The sequence below is a fragment of the Thamnophis sirtalis genome, unplaced genomic scaffold, assembly GCF_051295495.1.
Source record: "Thamnophis sirtalis isolate CommonGarterSnake01/CBP01778 unplaced genomic scaffold, rThaSir2_p1.2 scaffold_15, whole genome shotgun sequence".
NCBI lineage: Eukaryota > Metazoa > Chordata > Lepidosauria > Squamata > Natricidae > Thamnophis > Thamnophis sirtalis.
This window is the reverse complement of record NW_028261395.1, coordinates 17,862,727-17,877,402: the sequence shown is the minus strand read 5'-3', so window position 1 is coordinate 17,877,402 and position 14,676 is coordinate 17,862,727. Positions and strand designations below refer to the sequence as shown.

Here is a 14,676-nt window from a genome sequence, read left to right as displayed (position 1 = left end):
CTTTGGTATTAATCATTTTAATCATCATCACAACTCCAGAAATCAATTAACGTTAAGTACCAAAGTGCCACTATATAGTGCAGAATAATCCATTTGGAGAAGAAATTTGATCTGCACTTTCACAATATGCTATTTTATTCCCATCACAGGGTTTTCACCCTATTTCAGGTATTTGCCAAGTAAATCAACTTCACCCACTTCTAGCTTCTGTTGTATTTTACAAGCACATACCACACGTCCACTTCAGTTTGTTTCCCAATCGTAAATACTACTATAAATCAGGTGCTTTCAAAACTGTTCCTTCGTTATCACCACAGCGAAGTATTGTAAGTTGACCTCAGAAGTCATAATGATTTCAATTTGCACGTAGCTGCCAGTCTTAAGGGCTAACTTTGTTCTTTTTGGTTTGGGAGATAACCTATTACATTTTGCATGGCAATATTTATTTTATTTTGTTCTGCTGAATTCTATGGTGCACTTTCTGTGACAAGCAGCTGTGAGTAGGTGAACTACCATTTGAAATGTTGTAATTAGGGTTTGGGATGGGTAATATGATGGGTGTCTCTTGCCAGCTACAAAAATGCTACAAAATATTAATGCACATTATTTTTCTTTGTTTCCAGCTAAGCAGAAATGGCATTATTGACGTTGCTTTATGTGACATCAGTACTGGCTATTTTTTTCCTACCATCTCACGGGCAGGAGGGCAATTGTTCAGGAGCTCCAGGAATCCCAGGGACTCCAGGGGTTAATGGGCTACCTGGAAGAGATGGACGGGATGGCATGAGAGGGGATCAGGGACCACCAGGTACTGTATATATGTTCTGCTCTTAAGATTACTCAAATTGTGGAGAACAGCAATGGATCGTGGTAGTGAAGCTTCCTTAAATGATGAGATTGGCTCAATTGGATATGACTGTAGAAATCCTGCATGCCATCATTTTGCTAAAACGGCAGTAAAATCAGGGTATGCCCACTGGGATTGATGGCTTCTTACCTCTACACTCTGAGCATGGATGAATACATTATTGCAACTAAAGGAGAGATGTGTCTCTGTGGTGAAATCCCACAACTATTTATATTATGAAGAAATAAAGAAAGAAGTAAAAATAGAATATCTGAACTGTGGGTTTCTAATCCTTCCAAGATCATTCTCTTTCTCTCTGTGTCTCTTTCTGATAGATAGATAGATAGATAGATAGATAGATAGATAGATAGATAGATAGATAGATAGATAGATAGATAGATAGATAGATCATAGATAGATCATAGATGGATAGATTGGATTGATAGATTGATAGATGATAGATGATAGATAGATGATAGAGAAGAGGTAATAGATGAGAGAGAGAGATGATAGAGAGAGAGATTGATAGATAAATACTGATATGTGTTAGATACAGAAAGAGAAATATAATCCATTCAGTTCTGAAGTGTTTGGTTCTTGAAAATTATTCCCAGCCTTGAATTTATTCTTTATTTTAATTGCTGTCACTTATCTATTTATTTAAAATAATGTCTTAATTTGTTTCTTTACAATAATAAAAAATGAATACATGCTACTTTCAGCTTGCAATTCTTTGATCCTTGTTTCTTCCAAGGCCCCATGGGACCCCCCAATGGTTTGCCAGGCGCTCCTGGAAGAGATGGGCCTCCAGGATCAAGAGGGCCGAAAGGTGAAAGGGGAGCGAAAGGAGACCAAGGACCCCCTGGGCCAGAAGGTAGTTGGAGAATTATTGCTTTTGTTGTGATTTCAAGGCTCCACCAATTAATTGATTCCCCCCCTAATATTATATCACCAATATCATACTACCTGGGAGTATATCATTATGGCCTCCTTGGTGTTCTCTAAACTTGAATGTGTGCTTGCAAACATTTCTGATATAATCAGATAATGAAACTTGTGCAAGCTGAAGTAAGCAGAGAGAGCACTGAAGACCCCACAGTCGTCGTCCCCTTCTCTTCCTCCTCCTTGTCCTCTCCTTCCTCCAGTCCACAAATCCCACCTCCTATCAGCACTGATGATGTTATCTAGGTGGGCAATGAAACAGAAAGTGAATGGAAACTGTGTATTGTTTAATGGACTGCTAAATTGGCAAAATGGATAGCTAAACTGGCCATGCCCATTCAGTCACATGAATACTGGTTCTGTGGGCATGGCTTATTTTGTGGGCATGGCTTAGCACTCATGTGACCGGGTAGGAGTGGCTTGGTGGTCATGTGACTGGGTGGGCATGGCCAATTTAGCCATCCATTTTGCCAATTTAGCAGTCCATTAAACAATACACAGCAGCCCCCTTTTCTATTCTTTTTAATACTGCATGAAGTTTTTACTCTAGGGTTTTTTTTAACTGGGAGTGGGAGAGGTTGGCAATGGCTGGGTATTTCTGGGAATTTCTCCTCTGTGTTAGAGGCACCAAAATAACCAAGATGATGTAAGGTCTCTTGTTGGAGCAGAGGGTTGGACTAGATGACCTCTGAGGTCCCTTCCAGCCCTGGATTGCTGTGCTGTTTCAAAGAATCCTCTGAAGCTGTGTCTAGTGCAAGGTTTGTGGTCCTTCCTTCCTCTCCTTTTTCTCCCTCCCTCCCTCCCTCCCTCTATCCATCTATCCATTCATCCATATCTCATTCACTTTCCCTTCTTTCTCTCCTCCCTCCCTCCCCCCTCCCTCCCTTCCTCCTTCCTCCCTTCCTCCCTTCCTGTGAAGAACCCCAGAAGGTCTTTGGTAGAAGGAAGAAAAGCCAGGCATTTTGCCAGCAGAGCTGAATTCTGGGAGTTGAAGTCCACAACTCTTAAAATTGCCAAGTTTGCAGACTTCTGCTCCATGCACTTGGGGATTTCTTTCTTTCTTTCTTTCTTTCTTTCTTTCTTTCTTTCTTTCTTTCTTTCTTTCTTTCTTTCTTTCTTTCTTTCTTTCTTTCTTTCTTTCCTTCCTTCCTTCCTTCCTTCCTTCCTTCTTTCTTTCTTTCTTTCTTTCTTTCTTTCTTTCTTTCTTTCTTTCTCCCTTGAAATCACCCCCAAGCCCTATTTTGGGCCTAGAAGGCCTGCCTGAAGCCTGCCAGGACCCAAAATGGGTGCAGGGGGATCTTGAAAGGGGTGGGGGAAGGTAAGTTTGTGAGACCGGTGTGGATGGGGGGGGGGGGCGCAGCAAGGTCCCGGGAGGGGGGGCTAGTGAGTCTTAGCTGTAGGCAGGAGGAGGCAGCTCAGTTGGGTCACAGGGCAGGCACCACATGGCAGCTTAGGCAGGCAAGGCAGCTTAGGCAGGGAAGCCGTCCGGAAGGTGAGGAGTGACTGGGTGGGGCTGGTGGGCGGGGTGAGCGACTGGGGAACTGGTTCAGGGGCATGGCAGGCCTGGGTTGCTGTTGGTTCCAGCGACCCAGGCCGCCAAGCTACTACCTATTCGGCCAAACCGGTCTGAACTGGTAGGAACCCACCTTTGCTCTTGTCCGTCCTCTGCTCAAGCAGGAGACCCTGTACTCTTCTGGACAAACGACTATTCTTAAAAACTTCCAGGCATGGAGCACCCACAAATTCTGGAGGCAAGTCATTCCAGTGATTAATTTTTCTCACTGGCAGGAAATTTCTAGGTTGCTTCTCTACATCATAAGCTTCCACTCATTGCTTCTTATCCTGCGAGTAGGTCGACCCCCTCTTCTTTGCGTGACAACCTCCCATATATTGGAAGACTACTATCATGTCACTCCTATTCAGTGGTGGGATTCAGCCAGTTCGCACCTATTTGGGAGAACCAGTTGGTAACTTTCTAAGTAGTTAAGGTTTAAGGTTTAAGGTTTATTAAACTTGTATGCCGCCCTATTCCCGGAGGGACTCAGGGCGGCTAACAAACCAGAAGGGAATGGGAACAGTACAGAAAAAACAAAAAGACAGAGAACAAAATACAGAAGACAATTTAAAACTCTCAACAGTCACAACAATTTGAGTGGGGATGGGAACTCATCAGCCCCAGGCCTGCCGGAACAGCCAGGTCTTGACGGCTTTGCGGAAAGACTGAAGGGTGGTGAGGGTCCGAATCTCCACAGGGAGTTCAGAGAACCGATTGTTGGAAGAAATCTCCTTTTATTTTTTTCCACTTTACAGGGCTAATCCTGTAAGGAAGGTAGGAAGGAAACATTCTAGTGTTGTTTCTAGCCTAATCTTTATTGACCTGCTTACAGAAACTGCCTCTCCGGTTAACCCTTATTACATTGTAACAGCTAAGGCGAAGTGCCCATCGACCTGAGTGACCTTGAGTTGGCCACACCCACCCAGTCACATGACCACTGAGCCCCACCTACCCAGATGGTTATTAGGGCAGTGAACCGGTTGTTAAATTATTTGAATCCCACCACTGCTCCTATTCCTTCATTAAACTTGACGTAGCCAATTCCTACAACTGTTTGCCATATATTTTAGCCTCCATCTGCTTAATCATCTCTGTTGTTCTTTTTCTAGTCTCAACATCTTTTTGGTATTCTGGCAACCATAACTGGATGTTATTGAATATTCATGAGCCATGTAAATAGGCTCCGTTGGTTAATAATGAGTTCAGCACCATTTGGAGGTCAGCAACAGCCTCCTCCATCCTGATTGGCTAGGACGCGGAGGAGGCTGTTGCCGGCAGACTGTTAGCTTTCATTGGACCGGGAACTTGACAGCTGTTGCTGCCCAAGTCCCGGGCTCCTATTGGTTGGTGTGTCCGTATATATAGTTTGGCGCGCTCCGTGTTTCTCTCGAATCGCTGTCATACTTACTTGTTAAATAAATAGAGTTATCGTTCACCCTGTGGTCGCGTCCCTCCTTTCAGTCTTCAAAACTGGCGACGAGGGTGGGATTCGCGATTCCGCGACGCTAGGGTGAAAAGAGAGAGACAAGCAGTTAGCTGCCGCTGTGTAGACCGGCAACGGATACTGCCTGGAAGAAGAAAAAAAAATTTTTTGTGTCTTCTCATCGTCTCTCCCTTCACTACTGTCAACATGACGTCTGCTCTGCCTCCCTTTGCCCCCTTTGGTTCTGCCGGAGAATCATGGGAGGGTTTTATGGAGAGGTTTGAGTGTTATTTGATTGCTTCAAAGAATCAAGCTCAGACCGAGGAAGAAAAGTGCAGCTTCTTCCTCTCCTGCTGCGAACCGTCAATGTTCGCGTCTGCCAGAGCCCTGGCCGCCCCAAGGCCGGCGTACAAGCTGGGGTGGGATGAGCTTATGGCTAGACTTAAAAACCATTACGCTCCCACCCCCTCTGTCATCGCACGCCGTTTTGCTTTCCGCCGGCGGGTCCAGAAACAGAATGAGTCGATAAGCCAATTTTTGGAGGCTTTGCGGATGGTGGCCGCGCAGTGTGAATTTTCAAATTTGGAGGAGAACTTAGTGGAACAGTTCGTGTGCGGGGTCCACGATGTCAACCTGCGGAGCCGCATGTTCCGGAACCACTGCATCACCCTGCTTCAGGCCGTGGAGACTGCCAGGGCAGCAGAACTGTCAGAGCAGTCCACGGCCGATATTGAGCGGCTGCAGCTATCTGCACCGGAGCGGCCACCTCCAGAAGCGTCAACTCAAGCCCATATGGTTGAGGACGACCTGCCGTTTGATGACCCAGAGGAAGGCCCCTTTTGGGCCTGGATTGGTTTCCAGCCCTGGGATTGTCTATAGGAGGGGTCCACCGGGTTGTCCCCTCTTCCATCGAAGACATATTAAGGGAGTTTGCCAATGTCTTCGATGGCCAGTTGGGTTGTTATAAGGGCACCCCCATCTCTTTAAGTTTAGACCCTCAGGTTGCTCCCATTAGGCTGAAAGCCCGTAGGGTGCCTTTTGCCTTAAGGGCCAAGGTTGACGCCGAACTGGATAAGTTGTTGGCGCAGGGAGTCATCGAGCCCGTTGATCATTCTCCTTGGGAGACACCCATTGTCCTCCCAATTAAACCAGACGGGTCGGTGAGGATCTGCGCCAACTACAAGTCGACGATCAACTTGGCCCTTCAGGCAAACCCCTATCCAGTCCCTGTAGTGCAACACCTGCTCCACTCCCTGGGGCAGGGTTGCACATTCGCCAAACTGGATATGGCGCAGGCCTATCAACAGCTCCCAGTGGATGATGATGCGGCGGCTGCCCAAACCATCGTCACCCATCGTGGGGCTTTCCGTTGTCGCCGCCTTCAATTCGGCGTTTCCGTAGCCCCGGGGATCTTCCAAAGCCTCATGGAGCGGCTGCTCCATGGGCTACCGGGCGTTGTTCCGTATTTCGTTGATGTTCTGATCGCTGCTTCCAGCCGCTCAGAACTCATCGAAGTACTTCGGAAGGTCCTCAGTCGTTTCAGGGGCGCGGGCCTAAAACTTAAACGCAGCAAATGTTCGTTTGCTGTCCCAAAGGTGGAATTCTTGGGCTTCATGATTGACGCCCAAGGCATCCACCCCACGCCTTCTAAGGTAGCAGCCATTAGGAACGCCCCGGCACCCACCTCCAAGGCGGAGCTGCAGGCGTTCCTAGGGCTCCTGAATTTCTACGCCCCCTTCATACCGCACAAGGCGTCACTAGCCGAGCCGCTGCATTGGTTGCTCGACCGATCTGCGGCCTGGCGCTGGGGAAGCCGCGAAGCGCATGCGTTCGCGGCTGTCAAAGAGACTCTGACGTCAGCGGCAGTCCTGATTCAGTACAATGACAGGATGCCACTGACGTTGGCGTGTGACGCCTCCCCCTATGGAGTCGGGGCCGTCCTGAGCCATGTCCTCCCGAATGGCTCGGAGGCCCCTGTGGCCTATTATTCCCGGACACTCTCCTCGGCGGAGCGAAATTACAGCCAGATCGACAAGGAGGCTCTGGCTGCAGTGTCCGGGATTAAGAGGTCCCATGACTACCTCTATGGTCGGCCTTTCACTCTTGTCACCGACCACAAGCCACTCCTTGGGCTTCTGGCAGGCGACAAGCCGACCCCCCCCATCCTCTCTCCCCGTATGACAAGATGGACGGAGTTCCTCGCAGCGTACTCGTACACGCTGCAGTACCGTCCGGGCAAACAGCTGGGGCACGCCGATGCCCTAAGCCGCTGCCCCTTGCCGGAGACCGATACCGCCCAGGTGCCCAGTCTCTCCATTCTTTCCATCGCGTCTTCCGGTTTTCCCATTTCTGCCGCGGATGTCGCGGCCTGCACTAAGGCCGATCCTATCCTCTCCCAGGTCGCTTCCTGGGTCTTGAGGGGATGGCCCATGGACAAGGTGGCAGAGGGCTTCCGGCCCTTTAAAACTCGACAAGCGGAGCTCTCCCTCCACGGGGGGTGCCTCGTTTGGGGGGATCGAGTAGTGATCCCCACGGCGCTGCGGCCACAAGTCCTATCCCTGCTCCATAAGGACCACCCTGGTATAGCGCGAATGAAGGCATTAGCCCGTAGCTATGTCTGGTGGCCCTTGCTGGATTCAGAGATAGCGGCCTATGTTGGCCGCTGCACTCCGTGTCAACAATCAAGGCCAAACCCCCCAGCTGGGCCTGCTCGCGAGTGGGAGGCTCCGAGAGGCCCATGGTCACGCCTCCACCTGGATTTCGCTGGTCCCTTCCACGGCCAGAATTTCTTGATTGTGGTGGACGCCTACTCCCGCTGGGTGGAGCTGGTCCTGATGTGCTCCACCACGGCTGAGAGTACGGTCCGGGCCTTGAGGAGGCTATTTGCAACCCATGGGTTGCCGGACTTGGTAGTTTCGGATAATGGGCCTCAATTCATGTCCACCACGTTTCAAGAGTTTCTGGCCGAGCAAGGGATCCGGCATGCGCCCATAGCCCCGTACCACCCGGCCAGCAATGGCCGGGCGGAGCGGGCGGTCCGCTCAGCAAAGGAGGCCCTGGGCCGTATGGACCGGGGCGACTGGCAGGAGAAAGTGGCGGCTTACCTGCTAAGCCAACATTCCACTCCCTGCCCAACAACCAACCGAAGCCCCTCGGAGCTCTTGATGGGCCGGCGTCTGCGGACTCCCCTGGACCGGCTACACCCGTTGTATTCAGGGGATCAGCCGAGCAACCTGGGGGTTATCCCTCCCCGTTTGTTTAAACTGGGGGACACAGTATGGGCCCGAGCATTTTCTGGGCCTACAAAATGGGTTCCAGCCACCGTAACTGCCCTGACAGGCCCCTGTTCTTTTAGGGTCGGATTGGCTGACGGATCCCAATGGAGGCGCCACCTGGATCAACTAAGGAGGCGCCTCCTGCCACCGGCCGACAGCCCGGACCCAACTGAAGTCAGCACCGCCTGTCCGGGGTTGCAGTTTGAGGCCTTCGCCACACCAGGCCTCTCCTATCAAACACCAGAAGCTCAATCCGGAGAGTCGAAGCCTTGGGCCTTCACCACACCAGGCCCAGCCTACCCGAGCGCCCCCTGCAGGGGACTCCAACCGAACGCTCAAGCCGCCGCAGAACGGGCCCCACCTCTAGCTATGTTTTTCCCCAGTGACACTCCGCCCAGACCTGACTCTGTCATCCAGGACACGCCACCACGCCCCAGCTCACCATTGCCGTTGAGCCCGCCTTCTGGGCCTTCTCGAGAAGGCGTGCCTTGGAGCTACACCCCCTTCCGGGAGGAGCTACCACAAGGAGGTCCACCTCCGCCGACGACTCCTGTGGAACTGCGAAGGTCGGGGCGGGTCCGGCACCGCCCCGCCTATCTACAGGACTACGCATGCTCCACCCGGGGAGCATGCGCGGAACTGGGGGGAAGGGGTATTGAATATTCATGAGCCATGTAAATAGGCTCCGTTGGTTAATAATGAGTTCAGCACCATTTGGAGGTCAGCAACAGCCTCCTCCGTCCTGATTGGCTAGGACGCGGAGGAGGCTGTTGCCGGCAGACTGTTAGCTTTCATTGGACTGGGCTCCTATTGGTTGGTGTGTCCGTATATATAGTTTGGCGCGCTCCGTGTTTCTCTCGAATCGCTGTCATACTTACTTGTTAAATAAATAGAGTTATCGTTCACCCTGTGGTCGCGTCCCTCCTTTCAGTCTTCAAAAGATGTAGTATTCCATTTGGCCAGGCCTTGACTTGACAAGCCAAAGAGAAATTCAGTATTCTCCAGAGACAAAATTCGGAGCAAAGAAATGGGCTTGCTCTGCTCCTTGAAGCTAAATCGATTGCTTTTCTATTTCTATTTCCAGGCCGTGCAGCGTTTCTCGATCCAGACATGCAGAAAACACTCAGGAGTCTGGGAGACAGGATCCTAAGACTTGAAGGAGGTATGCTGCTTGCTTTTCCTACTCCTAGAATTACGGAGACCAAAATTGTAAAACAAATACCTGCTCCCAGGAGTAGCTTTCATGAGAGGCAAAAAATTATATATATATATATATATATATATATATATATATATATATATATATATATATATATATATATATATATATATATATATATATATATATATATATATATATATATATATATATATATATATATATATATATATATATGGGATAGGCTTCATTTCTCTAAAATCTTGCATTTATTTGGTCTCTCCGTTGCTTTTTGGGAAGGAACCTTTGCACATACATTTTCAAACATAAAAGTAAGAGAAATATTCATTTTCCTATTTAGAAATCAGAGGTGTAACCCTTTTCCAAATCAAATTAAAATAATTAAAGTTCTAGCATATTCAACAATATTTGAACACATGTTTGGAGATTGAGTGCCCTGGGAAGCTTTTTGATTGGACTGTCCTGTTTTGTGTTTTAATCCATGTTCGTTTGGATAATTTTGATCTTAAATTCTCTATGGTAAACTTCCAAAAGAGCAGCATGATGGCCTAGAGGTGGCGCTCTCTCCTCACAGTCAGGAGGCTGTGAATCCTAGGTAGCAGCTGATATTTTTCTCTCTGGGCGTAAAGAGAAAATATCTGCTGCAAACTCTGCATAGGCATCAGGAAGGGTATCTGGCTAATAAACGCTCAGATCCATTCAGTCACCTCGACTCCATCCCGATGCAAGGGATTACAGCATCATTCAAAGAAAAAAAATTGTAAACATCCAAAAATCATTTGGGCATGTAAAACTCTCCTGTAAATGATACATAAATGTATCTATCAACAATTGTTCTGGGGAAACATATTTAGGAGAGTACTGAGGGAGGGGAACATTGATGCTATCCAAAATGTTTGGAGGTTTTGATGTTCCACTGCTTTTCCAATCTAATTGGAAGTGTTCCAGAAGTCTCAGTTCTACTGCAGGTGGTCTATTGTGAGATTCAATCAATAGATATAGCAATAGCACTTAGACTTATATACCTCTTTACAGTGCTTTACAGCCCTCTCTAAGTAGTTTATAGAGTCATCATATTGCCCTCAACAATTTCATTTTACCCACTTCAGAAGGATGGAAGGCTGATGAGAGCCTGGTGAGATTTGAACTGCCAAATGGCATCAGCGGCAGTCAGCAGAAGTAGCCTGCAGTACTGCACTCTAACCACTACACCACTGTGGTGCAGTGGAAGGGACCTTTGAGGTCTTCTAGTCCAACCACCAGTCAAGCAGGAGACCCTATACCTTTGGTGGCAAATCTATGGCACTTGTGCCAGAGGTGGCCCGCAGAGCCCATTCTGTGGGCATGTGCACCATTGCCCAAGTCCAGCTCCATCACATTTCTCTGTCATGTTTTTCGCAGTCGTTTGCAGGGAAACAAAAGTTTGTGGGACCCCCCCCCAAAAAATGCACTCAATCAATCCCAACTTCATGAAAGAAAAAGATAGCACAAAGTTGGAATTGATTGAGTGCACTTTTTCACTCATATGCTTCACAATAGGAGAGATGGGGTCCCCTCCTCCTGAAACCCATTATGACGCAGAGCCACAATGTGACCCTTTGTCATCTTGGCTTGTTCTTGCCTCCCAGATGTCAGTTGCTTTTCCTGCAGAGCTGCCTGTGTTGGTATGTCCCGCCTCCCCACTGGCCAGCTGAGCTTTGGCTCACTGCTCCTGGCACATCGGCCTACGGATGTCAGATCCCCACCACCCAGTTCAGGGGGAGGGAGGGAGAGAGAGAGGGGGAGGGAAAAGGGATCAAAAGAAAGAGAGAAAAGAAAGAGAGAGAGAGGTAGGGAGTGGGAAAGGGAAGGAAAGAAAGAGAGAGAAAGCGAGGGAGGGAAAGAGAGAGAGGGAGGGAAAGAGTGAGAGAAAAGGAGGGAAAGAAAGAGGGAGGGAAACGGGGAAGAGAGAGAGGGGGCAAAGAGAGAGAGAGGGAGGGTAAGAGAGAGAGAGACAGAGGGAGGGAGGTAAAGAGAGGGAGGGAGAGAGGGGGAAGAAAGGGGAAGTGAGAGAAACAGAGGGGAAATGGAAAGATTGAAAGAGAGGAAGGGAAAGAGAAAGAGTGGGAAGAGAGAAGAGGGAAAGAGAGAGAGAAACAGGAAGAAAGGGAGGGAGGGAAAGAAAGGAGAAAGTGAGAGACAGAAAGAGAGAGAAAGACGGGAGACAGAAAGAGGGAAGGAAATAGAGAGGAAGGGAAAGGAAGGGAAAGAGAAGGAGGGGGAAATAGAGAGAGGATGGAAGAGGGAGGGGGAAGAGGGGGAAGACAGTAAAGGAGAGGGAGAAAGAGAGAGAAAAAAGAGGGGGCAAGAGAGAGAGAAAAAGAGAGGGAGGGAGGGAAAGAGAGAGGGAGGGAAAGGGAAAGAGGGGGAGAAAGAGAGGAGGGAAAGAGAGGGAGAGAAACAGAAAGAAACAGAGAGGGGTGGGAAAGAGAGACAGGGAGGGAAGGAGAAATGGTATTACAAAAGTTTTTCTTTTTTATTGTTGCTAAACATAATATTTCAAAAAAATGAAGGGGCATAAAAATGCATTTAACACGTTTTTCTTAGAACAACTAGCTGCCTTGTTTATTATTATTTATGTAGTAAAAGCTCAGTATTCAGGTTAAATCGCTGTGTTGGCACTTTGTGATAAATAAGTGGGTTTTGGGTTGCACTTTGGGCACTTGGTCTCTAAAAGGTTCGCCATCCCTGGAATACTGCTATCATGTCCCCATTAATCCTTCTTTTCTCCAGACTAGACAAGCCCAAATCCTGCAAATGTTTTTGATATGTTTTTGTTTCCAGGCTTTTACTCATTTTAGTTGCTTAGCTGCATTTTCCAAAGTGCAAATACAAAGTTCAATCACTTCCAACATGAATGGACAAGTATTATGGGGGCTGGAATTCCGAAACTGACTCCAAAACATTTCAATCTTAATTTTCATTTAGAGAGAGATGTTTAGATTACTACAGAAAAGGGGAGAGATTTATAGAGGAACAGTAGCATGGATCAGAAGTATTTAGTTTATGCAATGCATAGTCATGGTGTGGCTGTTGCAAAAACAAATGATAATTTGCACTTAGGATTTGCCGCATGGTAGGAAAAGATGTATTTTTGTGCTTTTTCTTTTCTTTTGCAGTTCTAGCCTTGAGGGGACTGATAAATAAGGTGGAGGACAAAATATTTACTACCAATGGGAAGAGAGTTGTCCTTGACGAAATAATCCAAGCCTGTCAACTTTCAGGGGGTTCCATTGCAAAACCCATGAATAAAAAGGAGAACGATGCCATTATGCAAATTGTGAAAGAACAAAATCAATACACCTACTTGGGAATTAAGGAGAGTTCAGTTCCAGGAACCTTTGAATATTTCGATGAAACTCCTGTGAATTATACCAACTGGCGTCGATATGAACCAAATGGAAAAGGGTCAGAAAATTGTGTTGAGATGCAAACTGATGGAAGTTGGATTGACAAAAAATGCAACCAGTATCGTCTCATTATCTGTGAATTTTAAAATTTCCCATTTTAATGTCTATACCAAAGGAATTGTCATGGTTTCTGGGAACTATAGTCCTCTGAATATAATTGTTGTAAAGTCTTCATCAGCCTTCAGTCTTCTACAATTCCCAATATTCCGAAGCATGAGAGATAAATAAGTAACCAATGTGAGGATAGGTTTTAATGATGATGTGAGGGTACAATTATTTCCAATTTCTGGATAATTAAAAGAAATTAAAATATTGATTTACAGATGATCAGGGTTTGATTGTTCTTTTGGGTTAGAAATAATTTATTTCAAGCATGTCCACCTAAACAGCAGAACAGTTTTTATAAGTGCATATTCAGATATTGTCAAAATTATACACGCCTTTCTGAATTCTCCAGGAATATTCTAGTGTCTTTCAAAAACTAATGTAAATCTAGACACGAATGCCATAATTCTCTCTCTCTCTCTCCCTCCCTCCCTCCCTCCCTCCCTCTCTCTCTCATCTAGACATGAATGCCATAATTCTCTCTCTCTCTCTCTCCCTCCCTCCCTCTCTCTCTCATCTAGACATGAATGCCATAATTCTCTCTCTCTCTCTCCCTCCCTCCCTCCCCCCCTCTCTCTCACTCTCTCTCCATCTATCTATTCAATTTGAATGCAATGCTGATTTTACTATGGGTGATATTAGAAAGAACAAATTCATTTAAATTAAGCTGGATAATCAGCTACAATAACAGCATTCCAAAGGTTTCTGACTCAAAGACTCTTTCCTCCAGTTATTCAGCTTGCTTGCTCAGAGTAGTGGGTGCCTCATCCCACTTGAGCATCTGTCATGTTTCCATTAGTCAATTAATAAGTAGCCCTTTGGGAGGCCTATGGACATTGGCTTCCTCATTTGCAATGAGATTTGTTTAGAAGACTCTCAGAACTGAATATTAATAGAATGAATATGAATTTAATGACAGATGGGAGGGGGAAATAAGCAGACAATATCCTGTGTTTGTATAGCATTTCTGATCCTAATAAATGTGACCATCCTAGACCAAGTCAATTCCAAAAACACCAGGAAATTTCTAGAAGCCTGGCACTCAGACAAATCAGCCATCAATAGACATATAGACATCAACAACATCTATAGACTATGCAAAACAGACCATCACGAAACCCAAAAGGGGACAAAAAGACCCCAGCACCTCTCCACCAGCATTCAGCACCCAGATCAGCGTTGATTAACTCCAAGGTTAACATCAGACCAACAATCAAGTAAACAAAACCCAAGCAAGAAACTGCCGAAGAGCCAATAGCAAACAGCCCAACCAAAGAATTTCTTAAGACTGCCCCAGTGGTGGGTTTCAAAAATTGTTCGAACCTACTCTGTGGGTGTGGCCTCCTTTGTGGGAGTGGCTTGCCGTCCATGTGACCGGATATGAAGATGCCGACTACACTTGTCAGAACCACCTTAAATTACCTCATACACAGCACTGGCATGCATAAGAATATGATGTAAACTTGTTTTTTAAAAGGCATCTTTGGTTTGCGTTAAAACAACTTCAACACACACAATGTTCTGATTGCACCACAAACGCAGGAGTCATCCTTACCTTTCACAGAGGCACTTAGTTTTATAAATATGAGCATGATAGTGTAGAATAATCATATCCAAGGACCAGTGGTGGGTTTCAAAAAAAAATTGGAACCTCTTCCTCTAGGTGTGGCCTGCTTTCCGGGTCCACTGGTGGAACCTCTTCTAACCGGTTTGGTAGATTTGACAAACCGGTTCTACCGAATAGGTGTGAACTGGTAGGAACCCACCTCTGGACTGCCCTCACCAAAACTGACAGGGCAAGACACTAGAATGTAAACTGACAGCAAACAGCATTCCTTACTGGCACTGATGATGTTACCTAGTTGGGTAATGAAACCTCTGCAAGAAAACAAGCAAGCTT

The 14,676-nt window shown here is 46.9% G+C and overlaps 1 protein-coding gene across 2 annotated transcripts; it reads left to right on the top strand.

Moving 5' to 3' along the window:
• Positions 1-241: 241 nt before the first annotated feature.
• On the top strand, positions 242-12,996 carry LOC106537513 (pulmonary surfactant-associated protein A). 2 transcript variants are annotated; one of them, XM_014051669.2, is made up of 5 exons: positions 242-326; positions 624-808; positions 1,602-1,721; positions 9,127-9,204; positions 12,381-12,996. In XM_014051669.2, exons 2-5 carry the CDS (start codon positions 634-636, stop codon positions 12,755-12,757), a joined length of 750 nt encoding a protein of 249 aa, XP_013907144.1. In that variant the 5' UTR covers positions 242-326; positions 624-633; the 3' UTR covers positions 12,758-12,996. The 2 variants fall into 2 exon arrangements, with proteins under 2 accessions (XP_013907144.1, XP_013907143.1); XM_014051668.2 differs by having other exon boundaries at positions 281-504.
• The last annotated feature ends 1,680 nt before the right edge of the window (positions 12,997-14,676 follow it).